The 19,605-nt window shown below is 39.6% G+C and overlaps 1 protein-coding gene across 1 annotated transcript in view; it reads right to left on the bottom strand.

Moving 5' to 3' along the window:
• Positions 1-19,605, bottom strand: part of LOC5563609 (CD109 antigen) — a 66,254-nt gene that overhangs the window by 1,401 nt on the left and 45,248 nt on the right. Inside the window, exons 10-11 of the mRNA XM_001647813.2 lie at positions 12,954-13,247; positions 11,635-12,893 (exon numbers count right to left, since the gene is read on the bottom strand). Coding sequence (XP_001647863.2) covers positions 11,635-12,893; positions 12,954-13,247 — 1,553 coding nt within the window. The remainder of the gene's footprint in view (positions 1-11,634; positions 12,894-12,953; positions 13,248-19,605) is intronic.

The raw sequence follows: 19,605 nt of genomic DNA, 5'->3' as shown, positions 1-19,605 counted from the left end.
TTCGTTTGTGATACGTCTGGTTGCCTGTGACATAACGGTTTGTTATGATTCTTGCTAATTAGGCAAGAGTCAGCATTACCTTATCGTTATACATTTGGAAATACCTATGCCGAAAAGTGAAACAGTTCTTTTTAATAGTTAAAAACAAATACTCGACCAACTGTAACATTTTCTCGAATGCGACATTTATCCAAATTGGGTGCCCTGTGATTCTAGATACAATCATTTTCATTTCGTTATAACCACACATCTTACCTGGCGTTTGATTTTCTGGAACATGGTAATAACACTAATTTGATCCATCGATCACTGTTTAGTTGTGTTCAACCAAAATTAATTTTAAATCCTCTAAGCATAATTACGCTTCGACATTTTCCCCCGATCAGACAATTATCACAGTACGATTTATTGTGCACACTAAGAATTTCTCCAGGAATTACTCCGGGCTTTCTAAAGAAAATGATCTGTAAATTCCTCCGTGATTATTATTCTTTCAGTAAATATTCCGGAAATGTTTCCAGAATATTATTCAGAGAATTATTTCACGAATTCCTTTAGAAAATACTTCGGAAATTCTTTCAGGGGTTACTATGGGAATACTTCAAGGAAATATTCCGGTGATTCCTCTATGAATTTCTCTCAAAACTCATTCAGAGCTTCTTTGAATATTGCTTCCACAATTCTTCCAAGCATTCCTCGCGAACCTATCTAGGAATTCTCATAAAAAGGATTTCTCTCAGTTAATTCTGTTCTAAATCAATAAAAAAATACTCCAAAACGTCTTCACGGAACTATTCCCAAAATTTATCCAGGAATTAAGTTTTTTTTTTCAGAAATGTTTAGGAGACAACCAGCAGGATATTTTTTAGGGAACTTATTTGGGAATTCCACCAGAAATTTCTATGTGCGTTTCTTTAAGAATTCCTTTATAAATTCGCGGAATGGTGCGAACATTTAGAGGTACCATACCATCTACCAGAGCTGCGGCAACACACACGAGCGGGGAACAGCCTCTATAGTGATGGGTGATATGCAGAGGCGCGTGATCGGGTGGTGGCCGATCAATGAGAGAATGTGCAAGTTGAGGCTCAAAGGCCGGTTCTTCAACTTCAGCATAATAAACGTGCACAGCCCTCACTCCGGAAGCACTGATGATGACAAGGACGCTTTTCACGCGCAGCTCGAATGCGAGTACTACAGCTGCCTAAGCCACGACGTCAAAATCATGATAGGAGATCTAAACGCTCAGGTTGGCCAGAAGGAGGAATTCAGACCGACGATTGGAAAGTTCAGCGCCCACCGGCTGACGAACGAAAACGGCCTACGACTAATTGATTTTGCCGCCTCCAAGAATATGGCCATTCGTAGCACCTACTTCCAGCATAGCCTTCCATACCGATACACCTGAAGATGACCACAGCAGACAAAATTGCAAATCGACCACGTTCTGATAGATAGTTGGCACTTTTCCGACATTATCGACGTCAAGACCTATCGTGCCGCTAACATCGACTCTGACCACTATCTGGTGATGGTAAAATTGCGCCCAAAACTCTCCGTCGTTAACAACGTACGGTACCGACGGCCGCCCCGGTATGACCTAGAGCGGCTCAAGCAACCGGATGTCGCAGCGGCATACACGCAACACCTCGAGGCTGCATTAGCGGAATAGTGTGAGCTGGACGAAGCCCCTCTTGGGGACTGCTGGAGAACAGAGCAGCCATCAACGATGCAGCTGAGGCAACGTCGGGTACGTGGGACGGAGTCGACGGAACGATTGGTTCGACGAGAAGTGCCAGGAGGTTTTGGAGGAGAAGAATGCAGCGCGGGCGGTCATGCTGCAGCAAGGGACCCGGCAGAACATGGAACGCTATAAACGGAAACGGCAATAGCAGAACCGCCTATTTTAGGAGAAAAAACGCCTCCTGGAGGAAACGGAGTGCGAGGAGATGGAACAGCTGTGCCGGTCTCAAGAAACACGTAAGTTCTATCAGAAGCTCAACGCATCCCGCAACGGCTTCGTGCCGCGAGCCGAGATGTGCAGGGATAAGGATGGGATCTTAATAATATTAAAGCTTCAGAAAAAGCTAGACTTATGTTCGATGTTCGTATGACTTGGGAACACTTCCAGAAACCTGGAGGAAATTACCAGAACCCCACTCAGTGCCGTCGGTGCCAAAAGTGGGGTCATTGTACAAAAAATTGCCGCATTGATGCTAAATGCATGATTTGCTGAGGTTCTTCTCACGCTAAGGACGTCTGTCCAGTGAAGGAAGATACCACCAAGTTTATATGCTCGAATTGCGGGGGCAATCATAAGTCAAATTTTTGGAATTGCCCTTCACGCAAGAGAGTCATTGAGGCTCGAGCCAGGCAGATGAAAGATAATATCCGTTACGGTAACGGTCGTTTCCGGAATTTGCCTGGTAGAGTTTCGAACAATACTCATTTTTCAGTTTCAGGAAGATCATAATCATACTCATTCACAAACTAATTTTAATCCGTCGGGTAGCCGTTCGAATCTTTCAATTTCGAATGTATCTACCCGAGGAAAATCCTTTGCCGAAGTAAAGCAGGTAATTTGAACTCCTCCCCTTTTCATACTACGAGTACCCATTCTAATTGTATCAAATCAAATTAAGGGTATGCGATATGAGTTTTTTCCATGAATACGATACGAAACGAAACGATATACGGAATTTTCAAAACTGTTCGTAGCGAAACGAAACGAATAGTTGAAATATTCCGTGAGAACCGGTACGAAATTCAAATCTCACGAAATATTTCGAAACGAAACGAAATTTATCTGAATATTCCGCGAAATTTTGTTTGTTGTGATAATTTTGGTATACAAACACGTAGCGTTATCAGGAAAGGAGGGTCTTTTTATAATCCATCGGGCTTGACATAATTTTAATTATATTACGTGCATTTTACTACTAAACTGCAGTCGATTTGGGTGACAAAAATGTGCCATGACAAAGAGAACTTAACTACCGAAAATAAACAGGTTTCCCTATATGCAATAAACTTCCCGCTTTTCTCTAAATTACCATGTACGCACCATACGTTGCGACACTGGGCGTAATCTTGAGCACTTTTCAAATATATTGTAAAAAATTCGATTGTTTTCAATTATATTTTAATTTCATAATACTATGAAAAAGTCCAACGGAGAAAATATAATTTTACAGCCAAACGCGCACTGTTTATCACTGCGCAAAATCAGTTGCGTAAACGGTATTTCAGTCAAACCATGCTGAAGGTGACTGAAGATATACCTTACAATGTAATTAAAAACCTTGTAGTGGTGGTGTTATGTCATTAACTTCCATTAATTAAATAATGTACCGAAAAAATAAACATTACATATATTTTGCAATTACAGTCGAAGCGTGTTATAACGACATTGCAAGGGACCGTCGCAATAGGGAAAAGTCGTTATAGAGAATAGATAAAACATTGAAATATTTTTCATGGGACCGAAAAATGTCGCTATAGAGAGCTTTTGTCGTTATAAAAGTTGTCGTTATAACGAGCTTCGACTGTATATTAAATGGACAAATTAATGTGAAATTTGCGGAAAAAATACACGTCCTCTCAGTGAGAATCGAACTCACGACTCCCTGTTTATTATTTGGGACGCGTTACCCCTACACCACGGAAGGATTCATAGACGCAGAAGTTAAACTGAATTCGATTTAAGCTCAATAATCACGTGGTCCTCTTTCGCAAAGCATACCTCTTTGGTCGTATGCTGACAGGGAAGGGGGGGTTTGCTTTTGCAAACCTGGAGCGTCTGTACTCCACGTTAGGAGCGGCTCACAACAGCGTCTGTTCCCCATGTCAGGGGCGGCTGATCATCGTCCGAGTGCCAGAGAAGGACTCTAAGCTAAACTGCGCACTATGGCCCTCCGAACATTTAGGGGGAATGGTCCTCCGGAAATCTAGGGGGTTGGTGTCAGGCCCTGCGAGCCAGCCGTAAAAACACATCAGCACAGGAACGTCAACGAGAGAATACGGACCGGAACAATCGGCAAAGACCACAGCGACGAAAATGGACTAGCGATTGGAAACTCGGTACGTGGAACTGCAAATCTCTCAGCTTCATTGGAAGTACTCGCATACTCTCCGATGTACTGAAGACCCGCGGTTTCGACATCGTAGCGCTGCAGGAGGTGTGCTGGACAGGAGCATTGGTGCGAACGTTTAGAGGTAATCATACCATCTACCAGAGCTGCGGCAGCACACGCGAGCTGGGAACAGCTTTCATAGTGATGGGTGATATGCAAAGGCGCGTGATCGGGTGGTGGCCGATCAATGAACGAATGTGCAAGTTAAGAATCAAAGGCCGATTCTTTAACTTCAGCATAATCAACGTGCACAGCCCTCACTCCGGAAGCACTGATGATGACAAGGACGCTTTTCACGCGCAGCTCGAATGCGAGTACTACAGCTGCCTAAGCCACGACGTCAAAATCATGATAGGAGATCTAAACGCTCAGGTTGGCCAGAAGGAGGAATTCAGACCGACGATTGGAAAGTTCAGCGCCCACCGGCTGACGAACGAGAACGGCCTACGACTGATAGATTTTGCCGCCTCCAAGAACATGGCCATTCGTAGCACCTACTTCCAGCACAGCCTCCCGTATCGGTACACCTGGAGATCACCTCAGCAGACAGAATCGCAAATCGACCACGTTTTGATCGATGGACGGCACTTCTCCGACATAACCGACGTCAGAACCTATCGTGGCGCCAACATTGACTCCGACCACTACCTGGTGATGGTCAAACTGCGCCCAAAACTATCCGTCATCAACAATGTACGGTACCGACGCCCGCCCCGGTACAATCTCGAGCGGCTGAAACAACCGGATGTCGCCAATGCGTACGCGCAGCATCTTGAGGCAGCGTTGCCGGATGAGGGCGAGCTCGATAGGGCCCCTCTTGAGGACTGCTGGAGGACAGTCAAAGCAGCCATTAACGACGCTGCCGAAAGCGTTGTCGGATATGTGGAACGGAGCTCAAGAAACGATTGGTTCGACGAGGAGTGCCAAGAGGTTTTAGAGGAGAAGAATGCAGCGCGGGCTGCAATGCTGCAGCATGGTACGCGGCAAAACGTGGAACGATACAGACTGAAGCGGAAACAGCAAACCCGCCTATTCCGGGACAAAAAGCGCCGCCTGGAAGAGGTGGAATGCCAAGAGATGAAGTTGCTGTACCGTTCTCAAGAAACGCGGAAGTTCTATCAGGAGCTCAACACATCCCGCAAAGGCTTCGTGCCGCGAGCTGAGATGTGCCGGGATAAGGATGGGAGCATCTTGACGGACGGACGCGAGGTGATCGAAAGGTGGAAGTAGCACTACGATGAACACCTGAATGGCGCAGAGAACACAGGCACAGAAGGTCAGGACAGCGAAGGCGATGGCTACGTCAGCACAGCGGATAGCGGAAATCAACCAGCTCCCACGATGGGGGAAGTTAAGGATGCCATTCAACAGCTCAAGAACAACAAAGCCGCTGGCAAGGATGGTATCGGAGCCGAACTCATCAAGATGGGCCCGGACAGGTTGGCCGCTTGTCTGCATCGGCTGATAGTCAGAATCTGGGAAACGGAACAGCTACCGGAGGAGTGGAAGCAAGGCGTTATATGCCCTATCTACAAAAAGGGCGACAAACTGGAGTGTGAAAATTATCGTGCAATCACCATCCTAAACGCCGCCTATAAAGTGCTATCCCAGATTCTCTTCCGTCGTCTATCACCTATAGCAAACGAGTTCGTGGGAAGTTATCTAGCAGGTTTCATCGACGGCCGCTCGACAACGGACCAGATCTTTTCCGTGCGGCAAATCCTCCAGAAATGCCGTGAGTACCAGGTCCCTACGCACCATTTGTTCATCGATTTCAAGGCGGCATACGATAGTATCGACCGCATAGAGCTATGGAAAATCATGGACGAGAACAGCTTTCCCGGGAAGCTCACAAGATTGATCAGAGCAACGATGGACGGTGTGCAAAACTGCGTGAAGATCTCGGGCGAACACTCCAGTTCGTTCGAGTCTCGGCGGGGACTACGACAGGGCGATGGAGTTTCGTGCCTGTTGTTCAATATTGCGCTTGAAGGTGTCATGCGGAGAGCCGGACTTAACAGTCGAGGCACGATTTTCACGAGATCCGGACAATTTGTTTGCTTCGCGAACGACATGGATATTATTGGGAGAAAATTTGAAACGGTGGCAGATTTGTTCACTCGCCTGAAACGCGAAGCAACAAGAGTCGGGCTAATGGTGAATGCGTCGAAAACAAAGTACATGCTGGTTGGCGGAACTGAGCGCGACAGGACCCGCCTAGGAAGCAGTGTTACGATAGACGGGGATACCTTCGAGGTGGTGGACGAGTTCGTCTACCTCGGATCCTTGTTGACGGCTGACAACAATGTTAGTCGGGAAATACGAAGGCGCATCATCAGCGGAAGTCGTGCCTACTATGGGCTCCAGAAGAAACTGAGGTCAAGAAAGATTCACCCCCGCACCAAATGCACGATGTACAAAACGCTCATAAGACCGGTAGTCCTCTATGGGCATGAGGCGTGGACTATGCTCGAGGAGGACTTGCAAGCTCTTGGGGTTTTCGAACGCCGAGTGCTAAGGACGATCTTCGGCGGCGTGCAGGAGAACGGCGTGTGGCGGCGAAGGATGAACCACGAGCTCGCTCAACTCTACGGCGAACCCAGTATCGTGAAGGTAGCTAAAGCTGGAAGGATACGCTGGGCAGGGCATGTTGCAAGAATGCCGGACAACAACCCTGTAAAGATGGTGTTCGCCACGAATCCGGTCGGAACAAGAAGGCGTGGGGCGCAGCGAGCTAGGTGGATTGATCAGGTACACCAGGACCTGGAGAGCGTGGGTCACAGTCGAGGATGGAGAGAAGCGGCCATGAACCGGGGGAATTGGCGAAATATTGTTGGCGAGGCTTTATCAAGATAATTGATGTAAAGCCAAATAAGTAAGTAAGTAACCTCTTACGGAAGAAACCAATGCCCATCCATGAGTTCTCTCGTGGCGTAGAGGTAACATTAAAAAAAACTTTTTTCATAAATTTGTGTGCAGAATTCATATGTGCGATAAATTCAATGTTTGTACATATTGTGTATTTCTTTCACTACTTATGATGGATTGACTTTTCAGTCTTGACAAATTTAAAAACTGTTATTTTATTTTGTCCAACGTATCGGTCCATTTGGGACCATCCTCAGGGACTCAATTGTTACAGTTCTCTTGACCAAAACATTGGACAAAATAAAATAACAGTTTTTAATTTTGTCAAGACTGAAAAGCCAATCCATTATCTACAAGAAGGTACAGTCTACCAACCAGCGATATTTCTTTCACTACTAGACAGCGAAGTGCGGCTTCATAACTTTTATTAGCGTTTTCGCACTTGTAAAAACTTCTGCGATAGTCCAGTGGTAAAAAATGCACCATAGTATCACCAACAACATTGATTCATTGACTATCTTCTCAGCTGATTCCTTAGTTTAACCCCACTACTGACAGTCATTTTTTTTGTGCGAAAAATTATTTATATCGTTATAACTTTTTTGTTCATTGATATTTTTGCACCATTTTTCCACAAGCTCTCAAAAAATCTTTCAGTTTTGGAATCAGTTTCGATCCTGACTGATTGAAGTTTATTTAATCAATTTAAGGAAAAAATCAATTAAGGGCTATGTTATGGAAGGTATCGAAGAATTCCTCTGAAAAAATCATACAAATCGGAGTTTTCCCCAAGAAATCGTAAATTTCAAAATATATTTTTCTAGAGATGAGAAAAAAAACACTAGCTTGAGATATTGACCGTACAAGACATTTTAGGAACTTGTGAAGAATGGTGCAAATATACCCTATATATAGTTCATATCGTGTTTCATATAATTTATTGTTGTAAGAATTTTGCTACTAGTAGAGGGGATAAGGGGCGATCCATTAATTACGTAAAACAATTTTCACGAATTTTCAACCTCTCCTCCCCCATGGTAAGATTTTTAGAATGAAAATAAAAAAACAATTGTAAGGCGCGTAAGAAATCTGAAAACCCCCTCCCCTCATAAACCCTACGTAATTTATGAACGGCCCCTAAGTTCTGGCATTTTTTTAATTGACGTTATCATATTGAAGTATTAATGTACTTAATTTGTAGTTTGAAACTGAAGAAATCGTGTGATTCGCTGATGGTTGGTTAAATCATTTTCAAAATACAACATAAATTTGTGTTCACACCTAATTCCTTGATCCAAGTCATGTTTAGGCATGTCTAAATCCAGGAAAGAATAACCGTTCCATATGAATTTCTGAACCAAGTAAATTCCTGTGTTTATCCATACTTTAATTGGCATTTAAAATATTCACATTTTGTATGCAAATATTGCAGAAAATTTTGTGAAACATATTGAAAATAAAGGCCTATCACCTTCAATATTCAATATAACACCCGACTAATGTTCAACTTCATATTTTTTCCTGGTCAATCGGGCCAGAATAAGTAGTCCGTGTGGTATTGCTGAATAAATATGACATGCAGAAGTGCACTGAAAATTATTTAGATTTAAGGAAGGGAATATAGCCTTCAAAGAGAGAAACTTTAAACTTCGAGCGACATTTTTTTTATGCCTGCTTTTTATAAAACTATCATATTTTCAGGACCATGAAAATTTGAATTTTTTTCAGTATTTATTTTGAGGTTTTGTTTAATCTTACCTATTTTTCTAATTAGGTTCAATATTTAAAAAAAAACTAGTTTCTAGTCGATCTTAAAAGTTTGATTATTAATATTTTTACTAATGATTTGTGGGGACCCCTTAAATGTGGGGGCCCGGTGGCCAAATTCTGATCTTAATCCGGATTCATCATTAAATTCAAAATAATAAATGCATGATTTTTTTGATTATAAATTATGATTTTTCCTAAAAAATATCATCAAAATCAACTGAAACTATATAATTTTGAAACTTTGATGTCGTTACCCTGCTTTGTAGAGATAAAGTTATAAGCTTGCGGAATTTTGCATCCAATACCAATATTAATCAAGAGCACATATCTAAAGAAACAGACAGTGGTTTGTCGTACAATGCTGTTATGTTCCAACAAATCTGAAGGCTATTCTACTGGTCTTGCTCTTCTAGACATAGAAAAAGCATTCGACAGTGTTTGGCATGTAGTTTGAGCGTAAAATTAAAAAAAAACTTTAATTTTCCAACATACATTGTTAGAATGATTCAAAGTTATCTGTCAAATCATACACTTCAGGTTAATGGTCAGAACTCCAGATCTGAAAGACTTCCTGTAAGAGCTGGTGTTTCCCAAGGCAGTATTTTGGGACCAATATTATACATTATTTCCACATCTGACTTACCTGAGTTACCTCAGGGATGTCAAAAATCCTTGTTTGCGGATGACACAGGCCTCTCGCCAAAGGACGAAGCCTGCGTGTTATCTGTAGTCGATTGCAAAAAAGTTTGGATATTTTTTCTTCATACTTGCAAAAATGGAAGATTTCTCCTAATGCTTCCAAAACTCAACTAATAATATTCCCACTTAAACCAAAAGCTATTTATTTAAAACCTTCAAGTAGATATGTTGTCACGATGAGAGGGGTTCCAATAAATTGGTCAGATGAAGTTAGGTATCTAGGGCTCATGCTAGATAAGAATTTAACTTTCAAAAATCACATTGAGGGCATTCAAGCCAAATGTAACAAATATGTAAAATGTCTCTATCCCCTTATTAATAGAAAATCAAAACTTTGTCTTAAGAACAAGCTTTTGATATTCAAACAAATTTTCAGGCCAGCCATGTTGTATGCTGTACCAATATGGACTAGCTGTTGTAATACCAGGAAGAGAGCTCTGCAGAGAATTCAAAATAAAATTTTGAAAATGATTCTGAGGCTTCCTCCCTGGTATAGTACCAATGAGTTACATAGAATATCCAATGTTGAAACATTGGAACAAATGTCAAATAAAATAATCAATAATTTCAGGCAAAAATCGTTACAATCTTCTATTGCCACGATTAATGCGTTATATGTTTAGGTTAAGTTAGGTTAAGTATATTCAAAGCGTTTTTTTTCTCTTATAAGCAGGTGAAATCAACTCACCTGTAAAAAATCTGAACTGCTACGGCAAATGAAATGTAATATGTTGTTAACAAAATGTTAATTAAATCTTAAATTTGTTTTACCAAATTTGGATGATAGTGTTGTCTAATAACACAGAACACCTAGATATAAGAAATAATGAATGTAATGTTTGGAATGATACTAATAAAGAAATTAAAAAAAAACTCAGAACACCTAGATATAAGAAATGATTGTAATATTGAAAATGATACTAGTGAAGAAATTAAAAAAAAAAAATAAAATTCCTCGTCAAGATTTGCTGCACAGAATACAGCGCGCTGATTCCCCTACGTGTGATATTAGTAACGTAACGAAAGACAAACATTCAACTTGCCAACGAGTATCTAGAGCATGGACTATATTGCAGAACAGATAACGTAACATTGTTGCTAATTTAGGTTTCACATTTCAAGATTTAAAAAAACCTATAGTCAAAAGAGTCAATCCAATTGACAGATTGTTAATCCTAAAAATATTCATTCAATACGTAGCCTTTATAATCAGTAACAATAATCAAATAGACACTGATGCTTTAAGTTTCCAGCTTGACTCTGAAATCTGAAGAAATATGAAGATAGCAATAAGTTATGTAAACTTCAATGACAAAATAAAAACTTTTAAACAAAAAAAAAAAGTGTTATATCTTTTATATAAAGCTAAAAGAACAAAAATCGGTCAAAAAATAAATTTTTGAGATCGTTTCAAAGTCATGGGTCAATTTTGACCCTTAATGCATAAAGTGTTTTTTTGTAGCGCCGCTCCTAGACGTCGCTGAAATATCATTTTAGCACGAAAATATTCGTTTCAAAAGTTATGAAAAGTCAGAAAATTTAAGTTTTTTATCTCTTTTCTCTACAAAGTTACAGCTCATTTACCGTGCCGATTTGTCAAAAATGACCCCAAGGCACAAAGAAGGTTAACTTGTCACAGCGATTGTTCAAGAGAAACACTCAAATCATTACACGGGATGTTGGATTTTTCTATGATTCAAGCCCTTCACAAGGCTGTGAGAATATCACTTCTTACCTTTGAAACCGTCTGAAACTACCACCTTGGGTTCATGCACAAATTACGTCACGCTCCAAAGGAGGGGAGGGGAGGAAGGTGGTGAAGCCAAGCGTGTCAAAGCTTACAAAATTTTCAGAGGACTAATACAAAAAACGTGTCAGGGGGGAGGGGGTCAAAAAAGTCAAAAATGATTCACCGTGACATAATTTGTGTACCAATGGTACACTGTACCATCCCTGTTCGGAATTGGAGACATAACGAAACTACTTATCGAGGATCGTTCTGATTCACAGTATAGCACATAATTCGCATAAATGTCGCATTCGGGCACATAGTTTTCGGGTAAGTATTTGTTATAGAATCCTTTGTAAGAATGTGAAAACAGCAGATCAGCGCAGATAAATTCAAACGAAGAGTAAATGTCCAATTTTCGGACGATGGACTTACCTGTATTTGCCGGCTGATGTCGCGAACAGCAGATTCCTTCACAATCAGCCCACTCGGAAGATAAACTTCAACCAAAGCTACTCCGGATACAGTATATTTTTCCTTCGGCTTATAACTTAAGCAAACTCGCAAGTCTTGAACATTGTAATTGCTGCTATCGAGAACAGTTACATCGAGCATGAAGCTTGCTTTGGCGTTTTGAATGTTTCTATGATACTGGTATGTCAATTGTAAATAACCAAAACCAATGCCCTCGACAGCAAAATTAACATTACGCACACTATCAGGTAATTCATGATGAAACGTCTCCAGGCTTTTCGTACTTAAAACATCGAATTTTGATTTGTGTTTGTCATATGAGATATAGACGCTGTAGTCATTTTTACTCGTGTTAAGATACGTAGCCATTTTTCCAAGTGCTTTAAGTGCGACAAACGTCCTTTGAACTCCAGAAAACACTCCTGTGGAATATCTTTGCTTATTCAACCATGTCATGATGGGCATGGTATCAATGACGTTACCAATTTGCAGGTAACTCAGAAGTGCGTACGCAGCAATTTCAACATTCAGCTCTTCGTTCCAATATCGTTCCGTGCTACTGCCTTTCTCGAATATGGAATCTCTAATAAGTCTATCGAGATAGATCTGTCGTTTTTCATGTCGTACCAATGCTAGGGCGTAGGTTGTCAAAGCAATATCATGCAGGTTGTTAAGGGAATCAAAGTTTCCGGCTAAACAGTTTGTTGCTTTCTGTACGACTGCAGCAAACTGTCTGGCGATATTTTCGTTTTCCATGATCGCAGACACTATGAACGCCGTGAGTGCAAAGGATGACGAGTTGTTCTGTAAAGGTGTGTAGATAACTTCACCGTCGTCTTCGAAGCATCCGTTTGGTTTCTGTTTTCCAGATATCCATGAGTAGGCTTGCTCGACGATTTTTTTATCGATGTCGATGTGTTTGGATGCCGTGGCAAGAGCATTGGCCACCAATGCAGTCAGAAATACGCTTGGATTCCCTCGTGGTGGGTTCCATTGACCAAACGCCCCGTTCGAGTGTTTGTATTTTAACTGATTTTTATATCCACTGGAAACATAATTTCTTGCTTGTTCAATACTAGGTGTAACCTTACCGGTTTCTTTGAGATATTCCAACAAGACAATATTGGGAACAAAAGTCAGTAGGTTCAAATTGGAAGCACCGGTGGGAATCTTTAACAATGAATCTGTTGTATTTTGTGCTAAAAATCCCATAAGTGGAGCTAAAACAGATTGATCAAATTATTTCTGCTCAAAATTTCGTACAGCTACTCAATACTTACGGTCTATGAAAACTTCGATTTTGGTCGATCCTGGATCAGCGTCCCGTGGAATGTTGCAGGTGATCGGAAAGTTAGTTTTATTTCTAGTAGGGAGATCAATGAATCTTGCCTCCGTTTTCTCATACAACCGACTCTCCGGAGTGACACGAAGCATGTGCTCAAGCCCATCCGACTCCAATTGGTTGACGGCTTCGATCTTGATCGCGATTTCCCCCAACTTTTTGGCTTTTATCAAAAATGAAACGGATTTTACCTGGTTGTGTGGTGCTATGATGGCCTTCGTGCGAAAATGTGCTGCAAGAGACAAAGTAAATATGTATCCTTCTTACATGGGAATGAAATAGGGGTGCACAGTGAACTTTTTTATTTGCAAAAAATGGCTTGAAATCAGTACTGGAAAGCGTCAATGCACTATGGGCCAGGGACGCAATCTGGCGGGATAAAATTAATAACTCGGTAACGAAGCATTTCCGGTGTTTGGTGTCCTCGGCAAAGTTTTTTTTGTAGCAACGAGGAACATCTACTGGCCATAATCTTCTTCAGTGTACATAATTCAGTGCCTCTATTTATACAGGGTCAATAACAGCGCTAGCCACGTTCTTGGAGTCAGGAAGGATTGGGAGAAGTGAATGTGTACGTAAAATTTTCTGAACTTTCAAGAAAAAATGAGAACAGCGATAGTCCCTTTGGTCCCGAGGCCTTCAAAACACGAAAAAACGGAAACTATTGAGTTTTTCCATGTAAAAAACACAATTTTTGTAAAATTTTATATTTTTCCCGAAAAGTAAAAATCTTTAGCCTTCATTTCGTCCAAAAAGATTGAAAATCGGTCAAACGGTTCAAAAGTTATAATTTTTTTTAAATAAAAATTTTGCGAAATCGCGATTTTTTTGGTCACCCTATTTCGGAAATGGTCACCCTAATCAAAAAATCCAAAAATACGTGTATCCTTATTTCGGATAAGGAACAAAATAGCAAATTTGCACGGAACTCGGAGACCCACTAGATCGGTTTTTCATGGAATGGCTGTATGTATATATTATTTTCGGTTTATGGACAAAAGGTCGAAAATGATTTGTATGGTGAGAAATTTTTCCTTCTTTGAAAAAAGATTTTCGACTTTTTGTCCCTTCTTTTTTGTTCTTCGACCTTTTGTCCTTTCGGCCTTTTGTCTTTCGACCTTCTGTCCTTTCGACCTTTTGTCTTTTGACCTTTTGTCATAGATTCATTATTTTCATTTGATATGAACAATTTCTATGTAGAGGAAAATGTATTTCCGATACTTGAGGTGACGAACCATTCAAAGTTTGTTGAACAAATGCCTGAATGTAACATTCGTACAGCTATCAGGACGTTCTTATATTTTACTTATAAGAAAATAAAACTCATATTCTTATGCCGACACTTTCAGACAGTGCACAGTGGGCAAAAACCGACCCAAAATCGCACTTATTTCGTGCCGCTGATTTCAGGAGGTGGTAAGTAGCTATTTTCATTGAAAAACATGCGAGGAATCGAATGGCGCCATTTTCATTCACCGCACGCCATCGGAAGTACCTCATTTTGCCCCATTTTCCCCTTTATGATATGAAAACTACAGTTTTTAGGAGTTTATTTGCTTCTGCTGATTAAAATCGATGAATTATATAATTGAAAACCCATCGGCAAACCAAATACGTATATGAAAAATAATATTTTTGGACAAACTTGACCAATGTACCAGTTTACCCCTTTTTCCCCTATAATTTAGACATTTTGATAGTTTCAATAAATTCCTCAAAACTGACACTTGATTTACAATTCATAACTCACAAACCCTTCCATTAAAAGTTTGCGAAATGGACTGAGGGATATATCGAACTATGCGAACCACGACGAATAGCTCATTTTACCCCTTTTCCCCTAATATTTCTTCATATATGGCAGTTTTACGATATTTCATATTACTGCCGCCAGATTTTCAATTCAAACCGACAAATCCTATTGTAAAACAGTAGTATGTGAAAGCGACATATGCGTGAATCATTGTTTACGAACCATGGTAAATAGCTCATTTTGCCCTATAATTAGCTTTATACGAAGGTTTTACTTTATTTCTGAATATTGCAGTTAGATTTGAAACTTTAAACATGTAATTTATTTTGTAAAATAGTATGGAAATTTAACAGATGCATATATCAAGCTTAGCGTACCACGGTGGATAGCCCATTTTACCCCTTTTCCCCTAATATTTCTTCATATATGGCAGTTTTACGATATTTTATAATACTGCCGCCAGATTTTCAACTCAAACTACCAAATCCTTTCGCAATACAGTAAGTAAAAGCAACATATGCGTGAATCATGATTTACGAACCATGGTAAATAGCTCATTTTGCCCCTTTTCCCCTATAATTAGCTATATACGAAGGTAAAATAGTATGGAAAATTGACAGATGCATTTATCAAGTTTAACGTAGCACGGTGAATAGCCCAATTTACCCCTTTTACACTATACTTCGGAATATATGGAAATTTTACGATATTTCACATTACTGCCGCCAGATTTTTAATTCAAACCGATAAATCCTATTGTAAAACAGTAGTATGTGAAAGCGACATATGCGTGAATCATAGTTTACGTACCATGATAAATAGCTAATTTTGCCCCTTTTCCCCTATAATTAGCTTTATACGAAGGTTCTACTATATTTCTGAATATTGCAGTTAAATTTAAAACTTTAAACATATAATTTATTCTGTATAATAGTATGGAAATTTGACAGATGCATATATCAAGCTTAGCGTACCACGAAAAACTGCCATATATGAAGACATATTAGGGGAAAAAGGGTGAAATGAGCTATTCGTCGTGGTCCGCATAATCGATATATCCCTCAGTCCGTTTCGCAAACTTTTAATGGAAGGGTTTGTGAGTTATGAATTGTAAATCAAGTGTCAGTTTTGAGGAATTTATTGAAACTATCAAAATGTCTAAATTATAGGGGAAAAGGGGTAAACTGGTACATTGGTCAAGTTTGTCCAAAAATATTATTTTTCATATACATATTTGGTTTGCCGAAGGGTTTTCAATTATATAATTCATCGATTTTAATCAGCAGAAGCAAATAAACTCCTAAAAACTCTAGTTTTCATATCAGAAAGGGGAAAATGGGGCAAAATGAGGTACTTCCGATGGCGTGCGGTGAATGAAAATGGCGCCATTCGATTCCTCGCATGTTTTTCAATGAAAATAGCTACTTACCACCTCCTGAAATCAGCGGCACGAAATAAGTGCGTTTTTGGGTCGGTTTTTGCCCACTGTGCAGTGTTGCATTTGAACGCGTTCAGTTTGCGTTCCAGTTCAAACCTTTGAACGAGGGATCAAGTAGGCTTGAACGTTGAGCAGTTCAAAAATTTGAACCCGTGCGAGCTGAAAATTGAACGCGAAATGAAAACTGTCGTCATAGCAGACACATCACTTATTTCAATGTTGCAAAGTTTTGCAAAGATGTTAGGAAACATTTAAGGTGCCATATATTTGTAACGATTGGAATTCAATATGTTATGATGTGGTGTTTTTCGTGTTTTTCACTTCAATGTGCATTTTGATGTGAACGGGCCGTTCATGAGCAAGTGCAGAATCATGCACGAGAGTTCAATGTCTAATAGGATCTCGTACAAAATTAGAACGCGTTCAGTTCACTTTTGGCTCGCGTTCAGTTTGAAATGCATCACTGCTTTCAGTGGCGAACAATTCAAAGTTTGTTGAATAAAGTGAACCTTTCCCAAGTCTACACTTGTAGTGTCGAACCATTCAATTTTTTTATTACGAAAATAAACGTGAAAAAATGTAGAACATAAATCATTTATGAATCAGAGTTCATTCCGACACTCACAGTAACAAACCATTCATAGTTTGTTTAAACATCATGTTTCCATCCCACCGATGTAACGATTAAATGTGCAGTCATACTTATTTTATGGATTAGAAATTTAAGCATGAAACGAGCTCACCAATTGACCCATCATACTTGACTGAGCAGCCACAATCCGCATTCAGCTTCACTCGTTTGCTCGGCTTTATAAAAGCACTCAGAAAATGTAGGCGCACCACCCAAGAGGGAAAAAAACTGACGACGGCACGGGCTTTCTTGACGCACAGCGCTGCTGAAAAGAACGCGCAACCCGAGAGGGAAAAAAACTGACGACGGCACGGGCTTTCTTGACGCACTCTGTAGAGGTCAAGTGAATATTTTCAAGACCAAATCAAGTTTATTCTCTGAAGTGACCTCGATGGAATAATTTGAATTCTGATTGGAAATTATAAGTGCACATTGGAATTGTGCTTTATGAAGGTGAATGACTCGAATAGAAATGACTCGAATTTTTAAATTTCTTCACTAGTACATTTTGTGAACAACATACACCCCAACCTCTTTTTACGACCGTTGTCGGGGGGTCGTAAAAAAAATCGGTCGTAAAAAAAAACAGGGTTATAATTATGTTTTTGAAAAATGCAATGTCTAGATGTGGAAATACTGATTCGAGATGTTCGGTAAAGTTGAAGCATGGGTTAAGAACTTTCAAAAATGGCCGTTCATGTTTTCAAGTTTTGGTACCGTAAAACGGGGTAACTTTGATAGTTTTTTCGAAGAAAACTTGAATATTTATGCATGCTGTTTCAAAGAATAATAATTTATATTTTTAAAACAAGTACTGGCATCCTAGCTATCGATTGCAGTCGATAGATTTCCAAAATATTTATTATGAATGGATATATAATTTTTCATATAATCGAAAGTTGGTTTTCTGTTTTGGGGTAACTTTGATAATGGAGTATGAATCGAACAAAATTGAATGAATAACGAACATTTGTAGAGCATTGCATAACTCTAGGCGTTTAACGTTATATGGAAATTTCTGACTTAGATTACAAAAATGATCTCAGTTTGTGAAAATGGTATTCGCTAAGAGATTTGAGACCGTATTCAAGTTCTATGATAACTAGGCAGTCAAAGATAAGTGGCCAACTATTCAAAACTACATCAAATAGTGATCGTAGAACAGATTGTTTGTAAGCGTTTCGAAAATGCTAAAATTGTGTCAATTTTTAATATTCGTATAAAAAGCCTTAAATGCACTTGAATCCAATAAAAATAGCTTTGACATGAAGTGTCATGCTAATATTCTTTAGTTTTGCATTTGTTTTGCTTAGCTGATTAACAGAAACTTCGTTATTTCGTTTAATATGTTGTGGGTCTCGCACTATCAAAGTTACCCGCATTATCAATGTTACCCCGTTTTACGGTAATATATAGGGGTGCCATTGTTATCAAAACAGACAATTTTATGGGGGTGAGATATGCAAATGCCAAAAAATTTTAAAGATAACGAGACCAAATGTTCATCAAAGTTGAAGGAAGTGTTACGTGCCATATAGTCGGCCGAATCACAAATGTTCATGTGGCTGGCAACACTGTTTAAGAAGAATAAAGAAAAGATCAAAACCATAAAAATTGAGTGGAATTGAAAAATAGAATGGATAGCAATATAGCAAAACTCTTCAACTGTAATCCAGTTTTTCATGAAGGGTTAAAAATTGTGTCGTAGCTGGCAACACTGCTTAAGTGAAATTGCGCCACCAGGCAGTACAAGTATGCATGCAACTTTTGTTTTGCGGATAGCTCAGGATCCTGACCACTTAAAAAGATGGCGTCTTCGGAAAAGTTGTTCAGTAGCTCAAGCGCTATCATTATAAAAGCTATGCGATTCAAAATTTTGCCACCAGGCGGCGCTAGTGAGCATGAAATTTTTGTTTTGCGAATATCTCAGGATCCTGACCACTTAGAAAGATGGTGTCTTGGGCAAAGTTGAGCTACTCAACAAGTTTGCCGAAGACGCCATCTTTCTAAATGGCCAGGATCCTGAGATATTCGCAAAACAAAAGTTTCATGCTCACTAGCGCCGCCTGGTGGCAAAATTCTGAATCTCATAGTTTTTCTAATGATAGTCCTTGAGCTACTGTACAACACCTTCATGAATTCTTCTTAAGAATCTTCCAGGAATTTCTCCATGGATTGAACTAGAAACCTGTGTTAGATTTTTTTCGGGGATTCCTCCAAGTATTCTATCAGGAATCCCTTGAGAGTTTTCACCAGAAATTCATTTAGTTTAGAAATTTCTTCAGGATTTTTCCATGAAATTTTCCAGAAATTCTCCTAGGAGTTTATCCCGAAATTTCAACAGGAATGTCTCCAGATACTCCAACGCTAAATTCTCCACCGTTTGTATGTAGTTTTACCACAGATTTCAATATAGATTCCTTCAACTGTCTCCTTAGGGATTCTTCTTCCAAGGGTTCTTCCAGGCATTCTTCCAGAAATTTCTCCAAAGATTCTTCATTAGTTGATCCAGACATACCACTAGAAATTCTGTCACGAATTTTCCAGGGATTACTTCAAAAATCCTCCGAGAATAATGATTATTTTAAAATTTCAAGCATTGCCAAGATTTCCTTCAGGTAAACTTTTAGGGTTTCTCCACGAATTTCTTAAGGAACTTCCGCAAAGGTACAGGATTTTTTCTGAGATTTGCAAAAATGTATCCATGAGTTTCAATATAAATTGCGCTGAGGAATTCACCAGGAATTCTCTATCAAACCTACCTGAAA

This window comes from Aedes aegypti, chromosome 3 (genome assembly GCF_002204515.2).
Source record: "Aedes aegypti strain LVP_AGWG chromosome 3, AaegL5.0 Primary Assembly, whole genome shotgun sequence".
Classification (NCBI taxonomy): domain Eukaryota; kingdom Metazoa; phylum Arthropoda; class Insecta; order Diptera; family Culicidae; genus Aedes; species Aedes aegypti.
This window is presented reverse-complemented; position numbering and strand designations above follow the sequence as displayed.